Genomic DNA, 11,709 nt, shown 5'->3' with positions numbered 1-11,709 from the left:
TTAAATATGCTAATATAACACATCATTGATGAAGAGAAATGATAAAAGTTTTATAAGAATAGAGAGAGTATTTGCTAGTTAAACTTAATCATGTTATGTTCTTCACTTAAATATTTATCTATCCGTTTCAAAAAGAAATATTTATCTATCTGTATAGCAACTACAGCAACATCGTCACGAAACACCGAGTTGTGGGAGGATTGTGCCTATATAAACGCTTTGCCTTTTGTCCTTTTGTCTCTCTCAAAGACCGGATTCCTTGCACCGACACGAATATCTTGGAGGTGGGAAAACCGACACGAATATTTTGCTGCAACGGATAAGGAAGAACCAAACCGAACGAAAGCGACTGCACCGCTTTGAAGCTCGATCAAGCCGTGTGTGCTCTTCGTGCTTCGTCACATGGTGACGTGGTGCAACGGATAAGGAAGAACCAAACCGAACGAAAGCGACTGCACCGCTTTGAAGCTCGATCAAGCCGTGCGTGCTCTTCGTGCTTCGTCATATGGTGACGTGGATTGCCACTACTTGACCCCGGCTTCTCTAACTGCTTATTACCTATTGTGTGTAATTATTACACGTACTAGTTTTAGCTAAGATGGCTTTTGTTAGTCTTAAGAGACAAGCTACAAACAGCCACATAATTGTGTGCCATATCTATCATTATCATGGGATAATGCCCACTGTGGTGAACAGTGAGTGGCCCTTCTCCCTCTCAATACCCTCTCTCTCTCTCTGAGAGAGAGTAGCACTCTGCGTCTTTGCCTCAGCAGCATCCGGGGAGCGCCTGCTCCTTCTGGGGGAAAGGACAGCGGCGACGGCGGCGAGGAGTTGGACCTGAAGCCCGGCTGCTTTCTCCCGAGATACAGCTACACTGCTAGAGCACTATGTAAGAAAATCTCTCTCTCTCTCTCTCTCTGGTTTAGATCTCTAGCTACAGAACGTGCTAGCGGCGGAGGGCTTTCACCTTGCTCCAATCGTGGCCATTCAGGTACCCGCTGCGGTCTCTGTTCCCCTAATTTCGTGCAAGGTTTGTGCATTCGGTGTCGATGCCGACAAAATCTAGGTGCGCAAAAGCGACGGGATTGCTCAATACTCTAGATTCGAAGGTCGTGTGGTGCGATCTTTTTGCGGGAAATGGTGTGAGATTTGTGCATCTCAACAGCTCTTTGCTGTTCCGTGTGATTTCCTTTTTTTTATTTTATAGCTAAAGATTTTGAAATAAAGGTGGTCAGTTGGCCAGATATTCTTCGGAATGGTAGATGATGCCAAGACAGGAGTTGGGTTTGTGTATATCTGGAATTATTTGCCTTTTCGTTTCTTGTTTCATGTGAGGGAATGAAAGCCCATTGTTCGGCTCAGGGCAGTAGAGAACCATGCGCGCAATGCTTAAATCATGTTACATGTTATTTTTCCTTTGCCTGCTATGGTTGGCGCTTGCCTACTTGGCAGTGCTGATTTAATTTGGACGAACCTCATGATGTTATTATTTGTCTGTATGGGGTACACATAACACATGCATTCATAGAGAACAACTAGACTTCAAAATGGGGTTACAAGTAAAGCTGACATAAAGAGAACAAAACTGCAACAACCCATGTTCCTGCTCACAGCAACATTATTTGTAAGCATGTTGTCGCAAAACACATGGATTTGACATTTGACCCTGCATGTTATGGGAAGCGATGAAACGTATGAAGCTTTTATGTGTGCTTGGATATTGAAGTCTCTTATCCAAATTTAGTTGTTTGTAATGTATGCATCAGTATCTAAGTTCTTTACTTATATTGCCCCTTCCATCAACAGAACGTTTGTTGAATACAAATTGCTTTGTCTTTACAGCATTAATGTTTGCCTATGACAATGGAGTCACCTACAACTGCCGCTGGTGATGAACTGGAGAGCTACTTGTCCTTGGGTTTGACAGTATCCCACTCACAGAAAGATAATGCTGAATTTCCAAAGGTTCTGCTGCTTCTCTCAGCATATCTTGACAAGAAGGTTCAGCAGAATGAAGAGTTACTAGATTCAAGTAAAATAAAGGAATCAACCACTATCTTTCATGGTCAGAGGGTGCCTGAACTTAGTATAAAGCTCTATGCAGAACGCATTTTCAAGTATGCAAAGTGCAGCCCATCTTGCTTTGTGTTGGGACTTATCTACATGGAGAGATATCTACAGCAACCAAACATTTACATGACGTCATTTAGTGTCCATCGCTTGCTTATTGCAAGTGTTGTTGTTGCTGCCAAATTCATAGATGATGCGTAAGGACCCATCATAAGTTCATAGCAGCTTTACAGTTACATTTTCACATATGTACTTTGTATGAAAGTATGATCTTACATACTGTTGGCCATAGACTGTTATCAGGTCTTTGGTAATGATACTGACCATAGATGCAAACTCAACCTTAGCTGAGTCAATAAACTAGCATCACTAGGAAATGTCCAAATATGATCTTTTACCATCCAGAACAACTTTACATGGTTTGTGGCCAGATATCTTCTTTGGTATTTAAGCAATTTGACTTTTTTATATTATATAAGATGAATTAAGAAGCCTCTTTATCTCTAAATGCTAGGCTTATTTTTCTCAGTTATTTGTCAATTTTGTATTTCGGGGGGATTTCATGTTTGTTGTAGTAGATTTTTTTTGTTAAAGCACTAGTTAATAGGAATGCATCAGTCAATTATTTGTAACAGGCGATAGCATATGGTGGAATTTAAGGATTGTAATGAGGTGAGGAAAGTTGAATATAAAGGGGCAGGTGTTGATGGCCAATATGCCCCAGATTAGTAAGTGAATTCCACCCTTACTGTGGAAAATGAACTTATAACCACACTTCAAGTAAAAGAAAGCCAATATTGATCAAGGTTTTGTTTATTCCATAACGAAGATAGACCGAAGAAAGTTTTCCCATAACTTTTTTTGGATACATTTTATTTGCAGGTTTTTCAACAATGCATACTACGGGAGAGTTGGAGGAATTACCACAAGAGAGATGAATATACTTGAACTGGATTTGTTGTTCAGTCTGGACTTCAGGCTCAAAGTGGATATAGAGACTTTCGGAAGCTACTGCTTGCAGTTGGAGAAGGAAGCACTGGTTCTTGTTTTGGAGAGACCAATTCAGGTCCAAGCAGCCAACGTGACGAAACACTTGATTTGTAACAGCAGTGCCGATGAGACTTGCAAACACGAGCTCGTGCGGAGAAGGTACAGCAGTCAGGCTGTCCATGGTTGTAGCTGGTAAATCGCTCAAAGTGGATATAGAGACTTTCGGAAGCTACTGCTTGCAGTTGGAGAAGGAAGCACTGGTTCTTGTTTTGGAGAGACCAATTCAGGTCCAAGCAGCCAACGTGACGAAACACTTGATTTGTAACAGCAGTGCCGATGAGACTTGCAAACACGAGCTCGTGCGGAGAAGGTACAGCAGTCAGGCTGCCCATTGTTGTAGCTGGTAAATCTGATTTGACAGATAGTTTTGAAAAAGTGTGTGGGTCCAAGTACTGATAATTCTTTTATTTGACATTTAAGTTGTTCAATTGTTCTGGTTAGTAGGGCTGTTCAAATTTTTGCGTAGTGAATTTGAGTTTGACTGGGGCCTGGCCACGCTGTTTAATTTGAAATCATCAGGAATGTGATTGTCAGACCTGTGATCGATGATCACTAAGAAACATTTTATGTTCGTGGCAGAATCTGGGTGTTTCATGAACATGATTTAAAATTGAACAAGAGTTGTAAAGCAAGCGATTCGTAGTAACGAACAAATACAATCAACGACTTCCATGAAAGATGTTAACATAGCTTTTTGAGTAACGAACAAATACAATCAACGACTTCCATGAACAATGTCAACTAGTAGGAACTAAGCAGAATCCACTTAAATAAAGATGCTGAAAAGAACATTTTCTGTCCTAACACGGTTTCACTAAGAACACGCTTAAGACACCATCATTCTCACCACACTGCAGCTCAGTTTGAACGTCCAAACATTTGCTGTACCTTCCCTTCCAGAGTTAGAGGACAGATTGTCTTCTCTTGGCGTTGAGTACCCGCCGCGCTTTGCCGGTTATCCCCACAGCCATATTCTCACGCAGAGCTGCGTCGAAGATGCCTAAACCAGAAGTTGCCCGAACACGTGGAGGCGTAACTCTTTTCTGGATGCTGAAGCACAGCTTCGCTGCGTTTGCAGGACCTCCTGCCGGTGCCATTCCCAGCTTCTGCTGCGGTGTGACCATTTTGTTCCACATGCCGACATTTGGAGGAGGGCTTGTGAACTTGCTGCTGCTTCCTAAATCAAATCTCCTGTACTTTGCTCCATCTGGGGTAGCATAAACAGGTCCACCATGTCCTGCTAGGGGTGTTCCTGGAACCAAATTCACACCAAATGTCGCGACTGATGCTCTTGGCAGTCGAGACCCTCCTCTCTTCTCGTTTAGCACAGAAAAATGCTCCCTCACAGAAGGTAGTATTGCCATCGAAGATCGCCTCTTGGGCTGGATGGGGATTTGTCGCATCACCGGGGTAAGTGAAACGCGCCTTGCTCTGCCAACAGCCTTATTAGGATCATCCACAGGATTTGGTTTCTTCATCGCCACAGGAATGTTCTCTTTGTTGTTAATTGTGGGGGCTTTGAGCCTCCATCTAGAAGGGCCTGAAGGTGGTACGTAGCTGTTATTCCTTCCCTGAGGTTGTCTCTGTCTCGTTGGAACAAGTGGCGGCCTCGAGGATCTAGCAGAATCCCTAGAAGCCCTCTTCTCATTACCTAATTCATTTTCCAGCTCTCTAATCTGTACAGAGTACATTTCATGAGCACAGGTTAGAATACACAGAGGGGACCAGTCTTTAGGAACTAGAAATAACTGACTCCTACTACTTACCCGTTGCTGATAATTTCTGCATGCTTGTTCAGCATCCTTCACCTGTTGCAAAACATTTTTTGTGTTAACATTTGATTCCATGACAGTAGGTATCCAGGATCCAACCAAATCAATACAATGAGACTCGAGGCAATACCTTTTCATTTAGTGTCCTGAAGACATTCTCACGAGAAGCATGCTTGAGCTGCATCAGCTGCAAGCGTTGATTCAGCTGTGCATTTTCCTTTTCCTCATGCCGAAGTTTTTCAGTCTGAAATAGATTTATATAGTTAATATAACCAAACTATATTGTGTCATAACTATTCAGTGTGATTGGAGAGTCAAATTACCATCTGCTTGAACTTCAAAGTTTCGGCTGGATCAACTTGCTTACGAGCAGGGCCATGTTCTACAGACCGAACTCTACTCGCAAAATTGAGTGAACTGAGAGTTTCTCCTGAATCCATAGAGCTTGGACTTATCTGCACAAACATTAGTGTCTTGCAATCTCTGCCTGTAAAAATGTTGAATAAGCAAGTTCATCACCTTGTCATTTTTTTGGTACATTCTAGTACACTAATGAAATTAATAGGATATGAAACTTCATCAGTTTGATAAAAAGAACAGTGCAATTGCCACGTAAGTAGTACAAGGAGAAAACTTACCTAAAGAGCTTTGGAGCAAATGAGTCAACTTGGAATTCCTAGTTGACAGCAAAAAGGAAATGGAGGTGGTAAGACCAAGATAATTTAAGCAGCTAAGCAAAGTAGATACCTTAGTATGTGAATAGGACTAACCTGTATGGAATATGGGAATTTTTTGAGGCAAGGGCAGATATAACATCACCCAAGGCAGATAGTGATTTGTTGATGAACTGTGATTCTTTCAGCCTATCTCCTTCTACCCCAGTTTTAGCTATTCTCTCACTTCCAGCAAGATCAACCAGCCACATGTGGCTTCTGCTCCTCTGATAAGTCACCAAATTCTCGCTCCTAACAGTGACCCTAACCAAACTGCAAATAGATTGCAAGAGGCAAAATGTTTTATCTAAGTGCTATAGTAATGATAATTGACAAAAACTGAATCTAAATGATAGTGATCAATCTTACAAAATGGAAGTATATCATAGATTATGATCTTAATTAATTAGAATGAATACATAACACAAGGTGAAACACCAAAGCCCTCACCTGTGGGAGCGGCTGCTGAGTTCATTAGCATTGGTTGAGCCAACAGATCTATTTTGAGCACCAAACTTGAGTTTCTCCCAAACACCATCTATGTTATAAACTGGAGCCTCAACTAAACCATGAACTTCTTGTATTCCATCAGCATTTTGCTTAATATCCAACCTTGAATTGCAAGAAGATAACATGTTTAAGCAATGAATCTTTTCTCGCCAAAAGGAGAAAGGAAGGAATTGTACCTTTTTGATTGATCATTGCTCTCATCAAGAAGATCTCTGATCTTTTCGTTGTAAACTTCCAAGATGCTTACAGAAAATGTGTATGTAACAGATGCACTTCTTTTCTCTGACATTCTGAACAGTTCTTCCAAAGCCCTATAATTTACACCTCTATTTTCTGGAATCCCTTCCATTGTGAAAGTTTTCCCGGTTCCTGTTTGCCCATATGCAAAGATGCATACGTCGAAACCATCCATCACTGATCTAACAACGGGCACTGTTTCTGAAAACACGGCCTCTGCACAAAAAGGTTGGAATACGACCGGTTAAATTCATCACACTGAAACATGTATACTAATAGCATACTCGACAATTCAGCTAGGTACAGTTTCAGTCAAATATACCTTGGTCATCCTCTGGGCCAAAAACATGGTCGAACTTAAAGGGCTTCCTTTCTTTTTCATTAGGGACAAACTGCAGCTCGGTCTCCTGTTCTGGGTCAATCTCAACCACAGATAAACACCCACGGGTGACCTCATCGGAGCTCAGAGGTCTGCATCTGCAGAACACCCTAATGTTACCTCTTAGCTCAATAAGCTCATTGTACAGACGCCGCCTCTCTGCACACTCGTCTGTGTACTTCTTCTTCAGGCCATTATATCTGGGCTCACACTCCTCAGAACACTTGACCACCAGCTTCTTGTATCTCTCCATGAGGTTGTTATACTTCTCCCCTACACACAAATAAAGACCAAACACCACAAATAATTATAGGAATCAAAATACTTCAAATACTTAAGCAAAGCATGTGTATGATAGTTGTGTGTACCTAGGAAGTGGAGGGCAGCTGGGCGATCAGGAGTACTAATCTCCTTCAGCCGCGGTGACAAGATAATAGAGTCCTCTCCTGGACCCCCAAACTCCTGAAGAAAAGACACAATGTAATCAGAAGCGAACAGCCCTATCATCTTTGCTCTTGAAACAAAGTTCAACCATCATTGCGAATGGAGAAAGAAGAATCAACATTTTGCTGCTCGGTTTCATGGCAAGATTTTTCTAAATCAATTTCCCTGATTGGTCAGATATTTGTACATCTACGATAAGCACGAGCAGGAATCTTGAGAATTCCAAATCGCCACGGCCACGAATTGGCATCCAAAGGAGCTCTCACCTCCATGAAGCTGCGGAGAGCCTCCCCTACTCCTGCCATCGCCTCCTTCTTTGGCTCCACCTCGCTGCTCACCGCGGCGTCCTCAACTGCGAACAATTTCCCCACCGTGAGACGGACGCAGCAAACCCTACTGGCCATCTGCTGCTTGCGTCTAGACGAAGAGAACGAACCTGTATCCTGCTGAGGCGACGGCGGCAGCGCGGGATTCAGGTCTCCCCCGAGATCCGCGCACTCCACTGCTCCCCGCTCATCGTCATCTGGCAAGCAAACACCAGGCGGCCGTGTGAGGCGAAGACGCACGCCACGCCAACCGGGTACACCCCGATAATAAAGGAACCCAACTCCTAGCCTGAGAACTAAGAAACAGTACCTCGCGTTTGCCGCGGCGGGGACGCGGCCGGCGCTGGCGAGGACGGTGGGGACGTGGCCGGCGCTGGTGAGGGCGGCGGCGAGGAGGATGCCACCGCGGCGACCGGATCCGGCTCCATCGCTGCGATCTGGTGATCGGAGGGCGGCGGCGGCGGCGAGGAGGATGCCCCCGCGGCGACCGGATCCGGCTCCATCGTTGCGATCTGGTGGTCGGGGAAGAGGGGGATTCGCTCGCCGGATCTCGTTGAGGCTTGTGAGGATGAGACGTGGGGTGGTTTGGGGAAGGAGCGCAGGATTCGAGTTTTGAATTGGACCGATCCGTTGGGGTTTGGGGTTTGGCTGTATAGAGGAAATGACCGTTGGAGAGGCCGCGCCTTTGCGTTCGTCTGCGGTGGGGTGTGGGGTGGAGTGGAGCCGTGGAGGCGACGTTGCGGGGGAGCCGTAGCAGATCTAGCGACGCGAGATGTGTGGACTGGATTTTGTTTTTCGGTTTCTCATGTGAATCACAAGGATTTCTGTCAAACACCTTTTTATAGTGAAGTGATTCTCCATAAAACACCTAGAAGCGTTTCTCTGTTTTGAATTAGGAATGAGAATCACCTAAATAGGTGTTTCGCAGTGATTTTAATTCATTTTAAAGAGAATCTGGATCAATAGCCAAATGGTTTCGCCGATTCTTACCGAGTGATTCTATTTCAACAAATAAACGTTATTTGAAAAGTTTCTAGAAGAATCTGGATCCCTACCAAACGCACCCAGTATAACTAATTTGTCAGTCAGTCATATTGGATACGCTTAAAATTAGATTCTGAGCAGAATTAAGGGCTTGCCCAACGCTCCAAGTTGTATTTTAGCTTCATTGTCCACATCAGCATTTGGTGTCCAGATCAACAACAATGGTAGCTCCGCAGAGTTCAGAGAAGCCTACAGAGGATACATTAGACTGACTCCAACAATGAGACCCAAATACAACACCTATTACTTGGTTTGGGTCCGGCACAGGGAAAAAAAGTCACCACCCAAAAGTGAGCCTCTCCAACAGACCGCAAACGCAAAAGCCCCCAAATCCACCGGCAAGCTCCTCCTCCTGGCCGCCGAGCCGAAGGTCGCCGCCTCCGTGTCCGCCGCCTCGTCCCGCACCAACCCCACGCCGCTCACCACCACCGTCATCACCGTCCTCCGCCTCGGCCCGCACCAGATCCGCCGCCCCGTGGCCCTCCCCGCCGCCGAGCCGGAGGTCGCCGCCTCGTCCGTCCAGGACCGCGCCAAGGACATCCTCGTCGTCGTCTCCGGCCTCCTCTTCGGCCTCGGCTGCGGAGCCCTCACCACCGCGTCCATGTACCTCGTCTGGTCGCTCCTCGCCTCCACGCGCGCTCCTCCTCCAACACCGGCGGCGGGCGCGGGCGAGCTCCGCCCCCGCCCCAGCGCGGGCGAGCTCCGCCCCATCGCGGGCACGGGTGAGCTCGGCCCCGGCCACCGCGGGCGCGCGTGGGCGAGCTTGGCCCCGGCCGGGCGCCGTGGGCGAGCTCGGCGATTTGCGTAGCGAGGAGAGAGGCGACACTTTTTTGCCTAGCGTTGAGACGAGCAGGCAAAATGCGTCGGGTGTATGGGTCTGCTGTTGGACGATGTTTTCGGGAAGGCAAAGAACTGTGCGGGGCGCAAAAATGGGTCTGGGACAGTCTTAGCCTTACTTGACACAAATCAGAAGCAGTCGCTCCCCTACGCCATAGGATTGAAGCCACTAGCTGATGCTTTTGTACAGCAAAAGTAAATGCAGCTTTTCAGAAGAGAGGACAAAGTGACAGTACACACGAGAAAGAAAAGCATTAGCCTGCGTTGGAAAACACTGACTGCTTAAATATTTGTTGTCTATGTGTAGTATAACTTTTAGCTGAGACCACTACTCTTATTTGCCTACATAGGGGCTGCCCTAAGTAAGAATCCTACTCAATCTGCTGGATTATTTTTGGATTCTCTGGACCGTCATAGTGAGAGGAATTTTGCTGTTTACACCGAGCCTTGACAATCATGTACCATGAGGCTACAACCCTATTTTAGCCCTACTCGCTCCATGCGCCACCATCTCTCGAGCCGCTGCCTCTATGTGCAGAGCTCGACCCACCGACACCCAATATACCAGTACATGGATGGGAGAGTGCTCGACCCTATGCACTGCTATCTCTACGTGCATACTTCAACCCACCCGGTAACCAAAATCTAGGTATATGGATGAGGTATTGTCGGTGTTTCGTAAATCGGACTAGTAAACTTATACGATTGTCATGCTGCTCTAGGAAGACGATGGTAGCATCTAATAGACATAAGGATTTATACTGGTTTAGGCTGGAGCCCTACGTCTAGTCTTAGAGAAGATTGAGTGCGTGTTCCTCGCTTGAATGCTCTGAAGTTCTTATAATGGGGGTGCCAGAATAGTGAAAGAGGTGGTAAAACCTATGGTAGACGAGCGGTAGCCCAAAGAGAAGCTCCAGGAGCCCTACTGCTATGGATGGAATGGTAGAGGATGAAGAATGTGTTGATGGGAGCCCTAGCTGCCCTTATATTGAGTTCAGGGCCAGGGCTCATTACAAAGAGAACGTTCCCCCGACCGAAGGGTCGAGAGCCTAAGGGAGGTCCTAGCTAACTTGGTCTACAAGCTACACTGTCTTCTGATGCTCGCCTAGGCGTGGCTATCATCATGGTCTTGTGGCCACATCACGGCAGGGTCTGATGTGGTGCTACTGTGTTGGCCGTGGTAGCACTATAGCTACGGTGATGATTCGTCAGCTATCCTGTGCAACGCAACATCCATCATGGTCTTCACTGTCATCTCTAGGTTCTCCAGGACGTTGTACCCATAGTAGGTAGCCGCCCTAGGTCATTGTTCACCTGGTCGCTTCATGGGGCTGAGGGCCATGACCCCGATCATTGGGGTCGGGGCTCTTCACCAGCTAGGGAGGTCTCCAGGTCAAGACCCTTGTCATGGATCCCATCCCATAGTGGGTGGGATCGTACACGCGTCCTATCGGTCCATATTTGGACGGTGGGTATTGTACCCATGGTCACCACCATGCGACGTGGCTCTAGGACGGTGTCCCACCGGACCGTGGGGACTGTCGTCACATCAGTCCTTGGGGGGTTGGTGTGGTGTTCTTGCTTCGTCAGGGCAGGTACGTCAAGAAGCATGGCTCGAAGTCTCTCTGTCCCTCCCAGGGGTCATGATGGGGGAGAGGTCACACACTTGAGCATCATGTGGCTATTGCTGGGAGAAGGGGTCATGATCACCCATGGCGGGCCGCATGGCCTGTTAACTAATCGGTGCCTTGAGACCCCCCCGGGGTTGTAACCCCGATAGTAGCCCCCGAGCATTTCCACGATCATGAAGTGATCGTGAAAGTGCTGGTATGGATGTGCGTTGGAGTGTGGGCACGCGGTCGGGACTTCATCGAGCTTTGCCGCCCGACCCCTTGTGGGCTGACTCCTTTAATGCGGTAGGTGGCCTTTACGCTTTGTTCTATCCTAATGACGTGATACATGACTGATGAGTCCTGCCACGCTATCGTACCATGCATTAGGGCCTGTGACTTAGGCGGGGTGGAGAGGTCTTGTCAATGTTGTACCGGTCTTCCCTTTGTGAGAGTCTCGGCATCCTCGTCTTTCGCAGGCGTTTGGTGTGGGCTAAGACCTCCCATCATTAGCCACACAGTGCGAGGGTTTTTGGCTGCTTGCTTCTCCTTAGGGCCTATAAGTAAAGTGTTAGGGACCAATACCAGGGTACCCAAAGAGGAGAAGCTAATAACCATCAACATTGATTCGTCCGAGCAGTCAAGAGCATGACTACAGCTCCAACCGACCCCCAGGTGCGCGAACTCCGGTTCGCCTGACCCCTGAGGGTTGGCTCC

At 46.8% G+C, this 11,709-nt stretch overlaps 2 protein-coding genes across 2 annotated transcripts; one reads left to right on the top strand and one right to left on the bottom strand.

Annotated features, from left to right (window-relative positions):
• The first annotated feature begins 637 nt into the window (after positions 1-637).
• Positions 638-3,560, top strand: LOC136511560 (cyclin-P3-1-like). The gene is made up of 3 exons (XM_066505605.1): positions 638-889; positions 1,843-2,267; positions 2,953-3,560. The coding sequence occupies exons 2-3, from the start codon at positions 1,858-1,860 to the stop codon at positions 3,254-3,256; spliced, it is 714 nt and encodes a 237-aa protein (XP_066361702.1). The 5' UTR covers positions 638-889; positions 1,843-1,857; the 3' UTR covers positions 3,257-3,560.
• A 227-nt stretch (positions 3,561-3,787) lies between these two features.
• LOC136511559 (kinesin-like protein KIN-14J) lies at positions 3,788-8,287 on the bottom strand. Its single transcript, XM_066505604.1, has 13 exons — positions 7,812-8,287; positions 7,612-7,698; positions 7,442-7,527; positions 7,100-7,193; positions 6,675-7,004; positions 6,292-6,568; positions 6,056-6,217; positions 5,663-5,878; positions 5,531-5,568; positions 5,216-5,379; positions 5,023-5,136; positions 4,887-4,928; positions 3,788-4,796 (listed from the first exon to the last, which is right to left on the bottom strand). The coding sequence occupies exons 1-13, from the start codon at positions 8,002-8,004 to the stop codon at positions 4,023-4,025; spliced, it is 2,577 nt and encodes an 858-aa protein (XP_066361701.1). The 5' UTR covers positions 8,005-8,287; the 3' UTR covers positions 3,788-4,022.
• Positions 8,288-11,709: the final 3,422 nt, after the last annotated feature.

The sequence above is a fragment of the Miscanthus floridulus genome, chromosome 16 (genome assembly GCF_019320115.1).
Source record: "Miscanthus floridulus cultivar M001 chromosome 16, ASM1932011v1, whole genome shotgun sequence".
NCBI lineage: Eukaryota > Viridiplantae > Streptophyta > Magnoliopsida > Poales > Poaceae > Miscanthus > Miscanthus floridulus.
The sequence above is the reverse complement of the archived record's forward strand: the minus strand, read 5'-3'. Positions and strand labels throughout refer to the sequence as shown.

What these genes read in the sequence shown, in the direction of transcription:
- LOC136511560 (XM_066505605.1), top strand. Translation starts at nt 1,858, where the DNA reads ATGACAATGGAGTCACCTACAACTGCCGCTGGTGATGAACTGGAGAGC. An exon ending in GCCAAATTCATAGATGATGC is followed by an intron (nt 2,268 to 2,952) that starts GTAAGGACCCAT and finishes TTTTATTTGCAG; the next exon opens with GTTTTTCAACAATGCATACT.
- LOC136511559 (XM_066505604.1), bottom strand. Translation starts at nt 8,004, where the DNA reads ATGGAGCCGGATCCGGTCGCCGCGGGGGCATCCTCCTCGCCGCCGCCG. An exon ending in CTCTCCGCAGCTTCATGGAG is followed by an intron (nt 7,194 to 7,441) that starts GTGAGAGCTCCT and finishes TCTTTTCTTCAG; the next exon opens with GAGTTTGGGGGTCCAGGAGA. An exon ending in TGGCCCAGAGGATGACCAAG is followed by an intron (nt 6,569 to 6,674) that starts GTATATTTGACT and finishes CTTTTTGTGCAG; the next exon opens with AGGCCGTGTTTTCAGAAACA.